The following is a 13,429-nucleotide window of genomic DNA, read 5'->3' on the forward strand; positions in this document are numbered from 1 at the left end:
AGCGTTTTACATACTGGCATCTGGATTTCAGTCTTTAAAAAAGTATGTCGTTACCAATATATCAAGACAGCAGACCTGCCGACCTGCACGCATTTTGCGTACCATGCACGCAATTTGAGGTCAAAGCACGTTGGTACGAAAAACAACCATAAAATCGGCAAAAATAGGCTTCTAGTTAGCACATTGTGGTTTTGAAGTTGGCGCTGAGCCAATCAGAGGACTTGACTTGGGCCAGGAGAAAAAAAATCTCTAACTCTCCACTCCGGACCAACCCCCGTAGTTGTTGTCCTATCAAGGATGGTGGATAAATTAAGATAGTTCACTCAGGGTGTTTATTGTTGGAGAAAAAAATATGTGCCTTGTTTACTTAAGGGGGTGGCTCTCCCATAGACATTAATGCAATAACAGCTGGGTCTGGTCAAGTTAGTTCATTCCTCTTCTGTCTCTGGAACTATTTTCCTCCCTTGAGCTGGTTGGCAGCTCTCTACTTCGTCCGTTGATACCACTGATGTGTGAGGAAAAAGGGTAGGGAAAGTGGAGAACAAACTGTTTGCCAAATACATTTTCCAAAGTTGTATGTGATTGTCAAGCACATAACCAGTATTATTTCATAGTTCGCTTCTCAACTAAGGCGTCATTACAATGAAGGTAGTTAGCTGCAGCGTTGTTTAGTCAACTAAGCGAGAACGCTTTCTTGCCCGCACATCCTTTGATGGCCGCAACGGTAGTAGGCGCAAGCGCCTTGATGAGCAAGGAAACGCGCGATGGTGAGGTAGTTCAGTGCGCATTGCTGCGTGGATGAAACCGACATGGCAGAGAGAGCTGTTCCACTAATACCATCCTTCACAGAAAGTTATGTTAGACTGTTTAAAGATTAGTAGGCCTATGTTAATGAATCCATTCTTAATCTGTCCTATTGATGTCGTTGTATGTCAACAGTAGGCTGCTAACGATGTGATCGTAGTGAGTTCACCAATGATGACAAGGCATGTTGAATGAATGGCAGCCTAGTAGTCGGACCTAACTTGGTGGAGGAGGTCAGAGATGGAGCTCATATCGGCCTAGTTCAGTTGTTTCATATTCCAAATAGCCTACTGTAAGCTAGACTACTACATTGCATCCAGTAATTGAATTATTTAGAATTTTCTCCCCAAACACAATTTCAGCAGCCAGTTTACATTTTCACTAGACTATCCACATAAAGACACCTATTCACTAGAATAATCATTACCCTGAAATGTAACCCCAAAAAATGTGAGTGTCATTGATACCACCTCAATTTAATTTAGGCTCAAACACAAGACTTCTGTGTTGGCTAAATTGTTTGATATAATTTAAGGTTTGACTAACCCCATCCGGACATTTCCCCTACCTCACCTTAGGCCAACATCAGCACCACCTTGTTAAAAAATCCTAGGCAGAGCCCTGTTTGTCCATTTAAAACGTGTTTCTAGTTAGCTACTGAAAAGCAGCCAATTACCAAGTACCCATAAGTCTGTAGTCTACCATTTCTACTGAGGCAGTCTGCTAACATCATTATCAGGTTAAAAAAGGTGTATTTGTCTATGATTTGAGCAGTGGGGGTGTCGCATGCACGCCGTCATGGGTGCCGCTGCCTCGCTGAAGTGGTACTCATAAAAAATGACCATAAGTTGGTAGGTCTCGGACAGTATTTCTGTAGTACTGTGCTTTGCCCATCCTCTCAAAATCTCTCGTCTTCCCCAGGCACATTAGACGTCAGGCTCATGGGCTGCCAGGACCTGCTTGAGAATGTTCCAGGTCGTTCAAAAGCCGGTTCCGTGCCACTGCCTGGCTGGAGCCCCAGCGAGACCCGCTCCTCCTTCATGAGCCGGGGGAACCGCAACCGAGGCGCCAGTGCACGGAACCTCTCCAAGAGTGAAGATCTTTCTTGTGAGTCTCCTAACACCAGCAGTCTCTCCTACTATCAGCCCTCGATCAATAAGTGAATCCATTTATCTATTTTTTTTATCACCATCTGAAATCCAGGGATTTACAATGTTACAATATTTATACATATACTGAACAAAAATGCTAAGTGTTGGTCTCATGTTTCATAAGCTCTCCTAAATGTTCCATACGCACAAAAAGCGTATTTCTCAAAAATGTTGTGAATAAATATGTTTACATCCCTGTTAGTGAGCATTTCTCCTTTGCCAAGACGATCAATCCACCTGACAGGTGTGGCATATTAAGAAGCTGATTAAACAGCGTAATCATTACACAGGTGTACATTGTGCTGTAGACAATGAAAGGACACTCTTGAAAATGTCCAATTTTGTCACACAACACAATGCCACAGATGCCTCAAGTTTTTAGGGAGGAGGCAATTGGTATGCTGACTGCAGGAATGTTGCCAGAGAATTGAATGTTAATTTCTCTACCATAAGCTGCCTCCAATGCAATTTTAGAGAATTTGGCAGTATGGCCAACCAGGTTCACAACCGCAGACCACGTGTAACCACGCCAGCCCAGGACCTCCTCATCTGGTTTCTTCATCTGAGGGATCATCTGAGACCAGCCACCTGGACAGCTGATGAAACTGTCTCAGGGAAGCTCATCTGCATGCTCGTCGTTCTCACCAGGGTCTTCACCTGACTGCAGTTCGGCGACGTAACCAACTTTAGTGGGCATATGCTCACCTTCAATGGCCACTGGCACCTGGAGAAGTGTGCTCTGAATGGATGAATCCCGGTTTTAACTGTACCGGGCAGATGGCAGACAGCGTGTAAGGCGTTGAGTGGGTGAGCGGTTTGCTGAACATTGTGAACAGAGTGCCCCATGGTGGCGGTGGGGTTATGGTATGGGCAGACATGAGCTACAGACAACGAACCCAATTGCACCTTATCGATGGCCATTTCAATACACAGAGATACCGTGATGAGATCCTGAGGCCCATTGTCGTGCCATTTATCTCATGTTTCAGCATGATAATGCAGAGCCCCATACACAATTCCTGGAAGCTGAAAATGTCCCAGTTTTTCCATGGCCTGCATACTCACCAGACATGTCACCTCATTGAGCATGTTTGGGATGTTCTGGATCAACGTGTACGACAGCATGTTCCTGTTCCCGCCAATATCCAGCAACTTCGCACAGCCATTGAAGAGGAGGGGAACAACATTCCACAGGTCACAATCAACAGCCATAGATTAGGGCCTAATGCATGTATTTAAATTGACTGATTTCCTTCTATAAACTGACTCAGTAGAGTTTTTGAAATTGTATGTTGGGTTTTATATTTTTAGTCAGTGTTGTTGCTTCTGAAATGGAACCTATTCCATATATAGTGCACTATTTCTGACCAGGGCCCATTTCCGACGCAGCTATATGCATACTTGACAAAAAAAAACACATTAGAGAAACCTTAAACCTGTCCAGTGACTGATTTTCCCCTGCCATCATCCCCTCAGCTTAAGAGTATGGATTGGAGCAAAACTATAAATATACAGAGCCGCAGCACTCTATGTAGTTTATCCTAAAGAAAGAACACCATGTTAATTTAAATGTCATGTCATTTGAACAATGTATGTATGAACAATACTGTAATATGTCGATTTTTGACTGGAAATGGTATTTCGTCTTTGTGTTCCTCTCCAGGTGAGATCAGTGCTGTGCTGAAGTTGGACAACACAGTGGTGGGACAGACCAGCTGGAGACCTGTCAGTAACCAGTCATGGGATCAGAAGTTTACACTGGAGCTAGACAGGGTATGACACACAGACAGACATACTTTTTTTGTGTTCTTTTGATTAGTGAATGATGGTAAACTTTTGCCTTTTTTAAATACCCTAGTGTGTGTGTTTTTTCACTTATTGTGCTTGCTAACTACTATGGGCAAATTTTCTTGATGCAAAAGAGCGCAGATCTGTGCGAAAAATATAGCAAAACCTGATCTGGCAGCGCAATTTAAATTTGGGTATTTTCAACAACAATATGTTTTACGGAGACTACTATTTATGCATTGCTCAGTTCACCAGACGAGTTAACTAATTGCCTTCTAGTAATGCACATTGTTGAAGAAAGGTTTAAATTCAATCACGCTGCCACATTATAATGACGTTGATGGTATTTGTCTGCCCAGATCTATTTGCACCATGAACATGTCGCATGGGTTTTTAACTCTGCTTGCATATGTGTGTGCTTAACCTTGTGTGCGTTGTTTGACCTGCAGTCTCGTGAGCTGGAGATCTCGGTGTACTGGAGAGACTGGCGCTCGCTTTGTGCCGTCAAGTTCCTGCGACTGGAGGACTTCCTGGACAACCAGCGTCACGGAATGTGTCTCTACCTGGAGCCCCAGGGAACCCTGTTTGCAGAGGTAGCCCACTTTGACACTACACCAGGGTTGTGTTCAGAGCAGACTGAAACAGGGAGGGACTACCTCTGGACCTGTACAATTAAGAAATGTTCCTCTTTGTTTTCGGTGCTAGCGGTTTAAAATGTTTTCCATTGCTTGCCCTAATGAACATGACCCAGTTATCGATACCCTCCTATGATGAAGACTGTTTACTTGGTAGGCCTAACTATTGCTTTTTGTTCAGGTCACATTTTTCAACCCTGTCATTGAGAGGCGACCCAAACTGCAGAGACAAAAAAAGATATTCTCAAAGCAGCAAGGTAAATCATTGTTTTCTGAAGAAAAAAAAATATATATAACTGGGCCCAAAGTAGAAGACATCTTCTTTGATATTCAATAGGAAGTCCACACAAAGATTATTATATTTTTGTTTTTATATTCGTTTTTATTTCTATTTGTTTTTTCTATTTTTCTTTTAAATTCTGTTTTCATTTGAGTTAGTTTTCAGACCTGATTTGCTTGTTTCTATTTAGTTAAAGTTGTATAAAAAATATATTTATATTTCGTTTTTATGTTATTTAGTGTTAGGGACAGAAAGCATGCCTGGGAGGCTAGGAAGCATTTGTGTTGTATAGTTTTTTGGGGATGTCACATCTTCCAACTAGGGGGCAGTAATACAATGTGCAAGTGACGTCTTCATACTTCCGGTTCCTGTCCCCTAATCTGTTGAATGGGCTTGATGATTATATCATCATTTGTGAAAACGCGGTCATTTTAAGATGTACAGTGCCGTTGGAAAGTATTCAGACCCCTTGGCTTTTTCCACATTTTATTACGTTACAGCCTTATTCTATGGATTAAATACAATTTCCTCAGCAATCTACACACAATAGCCCATAATGACAAAGCAAAAACAGATTTTTAGAAATGTTAGCAAATGTATAAGAAACATCACTTATATACCTAAGTATTCAGACCCTTTCGCCTCCCGAGTGGCGCAGTGGTCTAAGGCACTGCATCACAGTGCTAGAGGCATCACTACAGACCCTGGTTCAATAACAGGCTGAGTCGCAGCCGGCCGTGACCGGGAGACCCATGAGGCGGCGCACAATTGGCCCAGCGTCGTCCTGGTTACGGAAGGGTTTTGGCCGGCCAGGATGTCCTTTTCCCATCACGGTCTCTCGAGCGACTCCTTGTTGCGGGCTGGGCGCATGCACGCTGACTTTGGTCGCCAGTTGTATGGTGTTTCCTCCGTCACATTGGTGCGGCTGGCTTCCGTGTCAAGAAGCAGTGTGGGTCTGAATACTTATGTAAATGTTTTTTTTATACATTTGCAAAAAATCTAAAAACCAGTTTTTGCTTTGTCATTATGGGGTATTGTGTGAAGATTGATGAGGGGGGAAAAAACTATTTAATACATTTTAGAATAAAGCTGTAACGTAACAATGTGGAAAAAGTCAAGGGGTCTGAATACTTTCCGAATGCACTGTATATCGAATTATTTTCATGGTTGTGGATGAATTTACTTCTGCCAGATGCCTTTTATTAGCGGTCCAGTACAGTCAAAAACCAAGATTTTATTTTTTTATTTCCACACTCTGCGGTTGGAATAATGTGCGACAATGTGTGCAATTCTTGAGAAATTGCTCTTTGTAAAGAAGCAATTTTTTCTTATTTTTACCATTTTAATTGAAAACAATTAAGGTCCTTTCCCAGAAATGATTTTATATTGATATTAAAATGGCTGTTTTTGCACTTTTTGAAAACTATTCAAAAAGCCTACGAAAGTTTAAAAAAACTACAAGGCTACTTCCTGGTAAATTACGTCACTTTCATAAGGGGTGCACTCAGCAGAACGCAACGTTTTGGAACGTTCCGATAGAAATAGCCTATGTAGAACAAACATGTATTTTTGATATGTAGAATAGGGAATCACATCAGCTTTATTCATGGCATTTCAATCTGCAATGTTTGAGAATGTTTGGCATCTGAACGTAGCCAAGGTCACAGGTTAGGTGAGGTTGAAATGATAAATTCAATCTCAATGTGACTTGGATTTAGAAGGACTAACACAGGGACTGGTGCAAAAAATGTGGCGGAAAGAAGCTCTCTCTCGCCCATGTTCACACCAGTAGGGGTTTACACCAATCCAATGCTTTTTAACTTTAGTAGTACATGTAAGAAGAATCAAGTTAGCTACCTAGCAGAGTTTTTTTCCTTGATAGCTAGTGATAGTGAAACATCACCATCTCCTGGCAGCATTTACCTGCCAGATTCATTAGCTTGAAACCCCTTTTTGGCATTTTTTGCCAAAGCCGAGGGCAAAAACATAACATAATTCATAATGGTTTTTATTTTTGTTAGTTTTGGAGTCGAAGGTAATAGTTTCAGTATAGTTTTAGTTTTTCAAACAGGTTTGTTCATTATTTTATATTAGATTACTAAATAGTTTTTTTTTATCATGATTAGGTTTAGTTTACTATAATAACCTTGGCCCAAACAGAGAGAAACTTTATATGTTTTTATGGAAAATATACATTCATTTCACGTTACTCTGAGAAATCAAACAGTTGTCTTCAGTTTTCGTTGTCCACTTTGGATGGTTTAATTAGGTATTTTACACTAAATATAGTTAATCAAATTGTGGTGAGGTGATGATCTCCATGGTCACCCAGGGGTCATAAGGTCATGCCCTGTAGGGGTGTTGTGATGATTAGTGTTCCCCGTCCGGCTTTGTGACCGGCGTTGAGGTTAGTGTGTCACTTACCTATCCTGCGTTCCCTCCTCAGGGAAGACGTTCCTGCGTGCTCCTCAGATGAACATCAACATCGCCACCTGGGGCCGCCTGGTCAGAAGGGCCATACCTACAGTCAGCACTAACTCCTACAGCCCACAGGTGCCTGAGATCGGGCCCAGCAGTCTTCCAGGATCTCCAACACCCACCAGGTATATATAGAACAGGCGTGAACACACACACACATACATAGACACAAACACGCACATAGGTCCAACAGACTGCACTTGGCAACCTGGGCCACACACACACTGTCACATGCCTTCTTAATGTCTTTATCCCACATGCAAACAGTGTGTAATACAGACATATACAATGCCTTGCGAAAGTATTCAGACCCCTTGGATTTCTTCACATTTTGTTACAAAGTGGGATTAAAATGCATTTAATTGTCATTTTTGTTGTCTACAATCTACACAAAATACTTTGTCAAAGCGGAATGTATTTATTTATTTAAGATTTTTTTAAATCACATCTTAAATATAGTCGTTGCATAAGTATTCAGCTCCTTAGTTTAGGCAAGCCAAAATTGGCTCAGGAGTCAAATGTGGCTTAACAAATCACATAATAAGACACGTGGACTCACTCTGTGTGAAATAATGTTGGTTGACTCGTGTGGCTCAGTTGGCAGAGCATGGTGTTTGCAACTCCAGGGTTGTGGGTTCAATTCCCACGGGGGACCAGTATGAAAATATATTAACTCACCACTGTAAGTCGTTCTGGATAAGAGCGTCTGGTAAATACATTTACATTTACGTCATTTAGCAGACGCTCTTATCCAGAGCGACTTACAAATTGGTGCATTCACCTTATGATATCCATGACTACAATGTAAAAAGTATTGGATTTCAAGCAAAGATTAAACCACAAAGACCAGGGAGCTTTTCAAAAGACTCATAAAGAAGGGCAGTGATTGGTAGATGGGTAACAATAACAAATCTGATATTGAATATCTCTTTAAGCATGGTCAAGTTAATAATTATGCTGTGGATGATGTATTAAACCACCCAGACACATCAAAGGTACAGTGATCCTGCTGAACTGAGCCGCAGGACAGGAATGAAACTGCTCAGGGATGTTACCATGAGGCCATTGGTGATTTTAAAACAGGTACAGAGTTAAATGGCTGTGACGGAAGAAAATGTAGGATCAACAACATTGTAGTGACTCCACAATAAGGACCTAAATGAGAGAGTGAAAAGAAGAATACAAATATACACAATAAAAATATTCCAAAACATGTATTGTATGCAATAAGCCACTAAAGTAATACTGCAACAAAAACACCGCAAAGGAATACACTTTTTGGCTTAAATGCAAAGCCTTATTTATGGGCAAACAGAACACATCACTGAGTAACTGCTATTTTCAAGCATTGGTGGTGGCTGCATCATGGTATGGGTATGCTTGACATTGGCAAATACTGGGGACTTTTTCAGGATGAAAAGAAACAGGATGGCGCTAAGCACAGGCAAAATCCTAGAGGAAAACCTGCTTCAGTCTGCTTTACACCAGAGACTAGGAGAGGAATTCATCTTTCAGCAGGACAATAACCTACAACACAAGGCCAAATCTACACTGGAGTTGCTTACCAAAAGAGACCGTGAATGTTCCTGAGTGGACTTACATCTGCTTGAAAATCTATTTTGATAAGAATTATGGGCAAATATTGTACAATCTAGGTGTGCAAAGCTCTTATAGACTTACCCAAAAAGACTCACAGCTGTAATCGATGTTAAATGTGGTTCTAACATGTATTGGCTCAGGGAGCCAAATACTTATGCATTGACTATTTCAAATTTCTTCCAATTTTACATTCAAGTATTTTGTGTTATTTGTTGACAAAAATGACAAATACATTTTAATCCCACTATGTGAAGGGGTCTGAATCATTTTGCAAGGCGCTGTATTCCTCTGTAATTAAGATGTGGCACCTTCCCTTCCAGTGACATTAGTGACCCGTTGGTGACCAAGCTGGACTTTGACAAAGAGCCCACCTCGGGACCCAAGCACTACCCTTTACCCGCTGGCATCAGAGAACCAATGGCACAGGACAACAAACTGCCCGACAAGGAGGAAGTACAGGTACGGACATGGGGTTACCATGGAGATGCCCGATTTGGAGGAAGTAGTGACATGTAGTCATATGGTAATGTTCATCCCAGTTCAAGTGAATTAAAACATGAAACAACTGTCAATGGAAACCCGAGTCGTGTTCAGTAAAATAACAATACAAACGCTAAACGGGGGGGATGTACTGAACCTGAACATTTTTCCGTTGCAAAACATTTTACTACAGTTTGCCATACTGAACACAACCCCACTGCCCCCATCCTCCTAAGAAGTGTGCTCTGTCTTTGCAGGATGCACTGGCATCGTTTGACTTCTTGAACAAGAGGAACAGCATAGCGGTGAAGTCGTCGGACCTAGACAGACGAGACAACGTAGTAGAGCCGGAGATCCAGCCTCCAGACCTGGAGCTCACAGCCATACAGAATGACACGGAGATAAGGTACGGCTCACTTAACAATGTGCACGCTTGGGAGAACGACTACGTTGCGGTTGGACTGCGCAGAATCACTCATCTACAGATCACCTTGCATCCCAAATAACTACTCGGTATGTGATCAAGATCAGCGATTCTGTGCCTCTTAAAAACTGGTCCTCTCAAATAGGCTGAATATCTGCGACTCCAATGCTGTTTGGGGAGAAACTCGGGTGCATGCATGACTTGCTTTTAATCGGTTTTTGATTGGTTACAGTTAATGTATTGGGGCAGTGTATTTTGCCCAGCTTCCATGAGAACGTGCATGATTTCTTTGGGGGCTTATTGAAAGCAATAGTTTGTATTTTTCCATGTAATATGATATCTACCTCCATTTCCAGGGAAGAAGAACAATTTCAGTTTAGTCTCAAAGACTTCAAATGTGTTGCAGTCCTTGGTCGTGGTCATTTCGGAAAGGTACATAGTACACACCCAACCCATTTCTCGATCCTTTTCACAGCCCTTCTAGAGAAATGAGCTGTTTCTGAAAATAAAAAAACCTAGCTTACCTAAAATGTCTCCTCTCTTCCCTCACTCCACACAGGTATTGTTAGCCGAGTATAAAAGCACGGGAGAGATGTTTGCCATCAAAGCCCTGAAGAAAGGAGACATTGTGGCTCGTGACGAGGTGGACAGGTAAGGGGCTCAACCTGAGCACTTAAACCAATTAGGGCTGATACTGATGCCTTTTTAACTGTTTACTGAGCATAACAGCTTACCTTTGTTCAACCGTGTTATTCAGTTCAGAGTTGACTACGGCTTTCAGTTTTGTATATCACCTTCAAACAGCTGAAAATACTATGACGTACTCTGACAGTGTGATTAGTAGTAATATAACTATCAGTAGGAATCAACAGGGTTAAAGTATGGTTTTGTCTGTCAGTGAAGAGTAGGTATAAATGTAAAGTTGAAGGCTCATAAAGGATTTTTGTATTCTTCTTTTTGTGTATTTTTTAATGGATAGTCAGTTTCCTTGTGTTACGTACAGGACCCTAATGTATTCTCTAAAAGCCTTCAAAGAATGTCAGAAATTCAATGTGTCCTCACAAATATATTCCTGGAAAATCCATCAAATGTTTCTAGAGACCGAGTTGGAAGATGCAAACTGACAGAATTCTTTTTAAGGCCCGGTGGGGGTTAGCAAAAGAAATGTACTGCTGTAGTAAATTGTACATCAGCTTCAAACAGCCGGAAGTATAATATTTTTGGTTATTAAAAATATATAATGATTCTTTGCTTGTTTTGTCACCTAAACTGAAATTAGGCAAACATTTTAAGAATTTTAGCAACCATGTAATGGCAGAGTGATTTCTACATATTTGCTTCTGTAACAGTTTGTCGTTTTCCACCTGGGGAATAAGATATTAGCTTAGCTTTCTGACCCAAGAGTTTGGGCTGATTTTATTTTCTGGTCCTCTGTTGCTCAGTTGGTAGAGCATGGCTCTTTCAACGCCAAGATAGTTTGTTCTATTCCACGGGGCGCCTATACGTAACAAATGTGTGCACTCATATCTGTAGGTCGCGTTGGGATAAAAGCGTCTGGTAAATGACTTATTGTATATTATGCATTTTCATTTCAGGAATTGATTTACACATGGGATTTGAGTAGCGTTGAATTCCTTTTGTAATCTAAGAAGTGCCTTGCTCAGGTATCAGGGGCTTACATTTTTGTTTCTCTGTCTCCCCCCCCCCAGTCTGATGTGTGAGAAACGTATCTTTGAGACGGTGAACAGCGTGCGCCACCCGTTCCTGGTCAACCTCTTCGCCTGCTTCCAGACGCAGGAACACGTGTGCTTCGTCATGGAGTACGCTGCCGGAGGAGACCTGATGATGCACATCCACGCTGACGTCTTCTCCGAGCCCAGGGCCATGTGAGTGTGACACCAGGGTCCTGTTCATTTGACATTTTTAGTCATTTAGCAGATGCTCTTTTTCAGAGTGACTTACATGAGAAATTAGGGTTCAGTGCCTTGCTCAAGGGCACGTTGTCAGATTGTTCACCTAGTTGTTGTTTTTTTTACCTTTTGGTTACTGGCCCGACGCTCTTAAAACCACTTGGCTACCCGTCGCCCTGTTCAATAGGCAGACAACTTTTTGATGCAGAGCGAAACAGGGAGGAACTACCTGGATTTGTCCAATAGGAACACTGATTTTCATTTTCCTTTTGCAAAAGTTTTTGCTACAGTGTACCTTAGTCAATATACAAATATTATGCAAAGCAACCCATAAAATCATGACTTGCCTTTTTGTTGTTTTGGGGGGTTTAAAGGCTCACTTGCTTTGTGAACACTGATGTTTTGCTGCTGCACTGAGATTATTTTCAGGAGCCCCCTCACCAATAATGCTGGCGCAATTGGCTTTGAACTCGTGTCTTAACTGCTCACCCACATATCCAGTGTCTTGTATTCACTTGTACCCTACATCATATTATAAAAGTGTATATATTATAAAGTGGATTCTCTCCTGATTTGTCTGATTCTTTGCTGACTCCAACTGTTTATTTTTATTTTTTTGTCTTTGGTAGATTTTATGCAGCTTGTGTCGTATTGGGATTACAGTTTTTACATGAACATGAGATTGTGTACAGGTAAGCATATTTCCATTCACTGGGTGAGTATATGCTCCGATATGACACATATTGATGGTGATTCTCATGACTTTGTTTCACTTTCAGAGATCTGAAGCTTGACAATCTGCTATTGGACACTGAGGGCTATGTAAAAATCGCTGACTTTGGCCTTTGCAAAGAGGGTAAGTGGGACAAACACAACCTCAACTTCATGTCACTTTTCCAACACCATTGAATGTAAAAATAAATGTATCATATCCTACATCTGACTCAGTCAAAACCATAACTCTATCTAAGGTCTCTGCTGATCTGAACCTTATGTTGGTGTCAAACGTACATGCCTGGTGGCTCCCGAGTGGCGCAGCAGTCTAAGGCACTGCGTCGCAGCGCTAGAGGCCTCACTACAGATCCGGGTTCGATCCCGGGCTGTGTCGCGACCGGGAGACCCATGAGGCGGCGCACAATTGGCCCAGCGTCGTCCGGGTTAGGGGAGGGTTTTGCCGATGGTTTTGCCATTGTGCTCTAGCGACTCTTTGTGGCGGCCGGGCGCGTGCACGCTGACTTCGGTCGCCAGCTGTACCGTACAGGTGCGGCTGGCTTCCGGGTTAAGCTGTTAGTGTGTCAAGAAACAGTGCAGCATGGCGGGGTCATGTTTCGGAGGACGCATAGCTCTTGACCTTCGCCTCTTCCGAGTCCGTACGGGAGTTGCAGCGATGAGACAAGAATGTAACTACCAATTGGATATCACGAAATTGGGGAAGAAAAAGGGGTAAAAAAAAGTACCCAAAAATAAATATAATAATTTACATGTCTGGGTGTAAAGTCTCTGTACTAAACATGTGTCATGGTTATGTGTATTCTGGCAGGAATGGGGTTCAGGGACCGCACCAGTACGTTCTGTGGCACGCCAGAGTTCCTGGCCCCCGAGGTTCTGACGGAGACGTCGTACACGCGTGCTGTGGACTGGTGGGGTCTGGGGGTCCTCATCTTTGAGATGCTGGTTGGAGAGGTTAGTGGGTCTCACCTTCACACCTGTTATATGGATACCTACTCAGTGTTATGACTGATCAATACTTTGTCAGCTCTGAGAACAGAATATTTTAGAATATTGGCATTGAATTGACAAGATTATGATTTTTTGGTTTGTTGCCTTGATCACAATTGTCATGACCTTTCTAACATTATATACATAGCCGGTCTGGTCAG

General features: G+C 42.1%; 1 protein-coding gene across 2 annotated transcripts in view; it reads left to right on the forward strand.

Moving 5' to 3' along the window:
* Nucleotides 1-13,429, forward strand: part of LOC115156695 (serine/threonine-protein kinase N2) — a 50,353-nt gene that overhangs the window by 34,012 nt on the left and 2,912 nt on the right. For both annotated transcript variants that reach the window (XM_029704275.1, XM_029704274.1), the window contains exons 7-19: nucleotides 1,726-1,911; nucleotides 3,619-3,728; nucleotides 4,193-4,336; nucleotides 4,560-4,635; nucleotides 7,105-7,261; nucleotides 9,056-9,194; nucleotides 9,473-9,621; nucleotides 9,996-10,071; nucleotides 10,199-10,290; nucleotides 11,349-11,525; nucleotides 12,179-12,241; nucleotides 12,329-12,405; nucleotides 13,090-13,232. In XM_029704275.1, the coding sequence (XP_029560135.1) occupies nucleotides 1,726-1,911; nucleotides 3,619-3,728; nucleotides 4,193-4,336; nucleotides 4,560-4,635; nucleotides 7,105-7,261; nucleotides 9,056-9,194; nucleotides 9,473-9,621; nucleotides 9,996-10,071; nucleotides 10,199-10,290; nucleotides 11,349-11,525; nucleotides 12,179-12,241; nucleotides 12,329-12,405; nucleotides 13,090-13,232 (1,589 nt within the window). The remainder of the gene's footprint in view (nucleotides 1-1,725; nucleotides 1,912-3,618; nucleotides 3,729-4,192; nucleotides 4,337-4,559; nucleotides 4,636-7,104; nucleotides 7,262-9,055; nucleotides 9,195-9,472; nucleotides 9,622-9,995; nucleotides 10,072-10,198; nucleotides 10,291-11,348; nucleotides 11,526-12,178; nucleotides 12,242-12,328; nucleotides 12,406-13,089; nucleotides 13,233-13,429) is intronic.

This window comes from Salmo trutta, chromosome 21, assembly GCF_901001165.1.
Source record: "Salmo trutta chromosome 21, fSalTru1.1, whole genome shotgun sequence".
NCBI lineage: Eukaryota > Metazoa > Chordata > Actinopteri > Salmoniformes > Salmonidae > Salmo > Salmo trutta.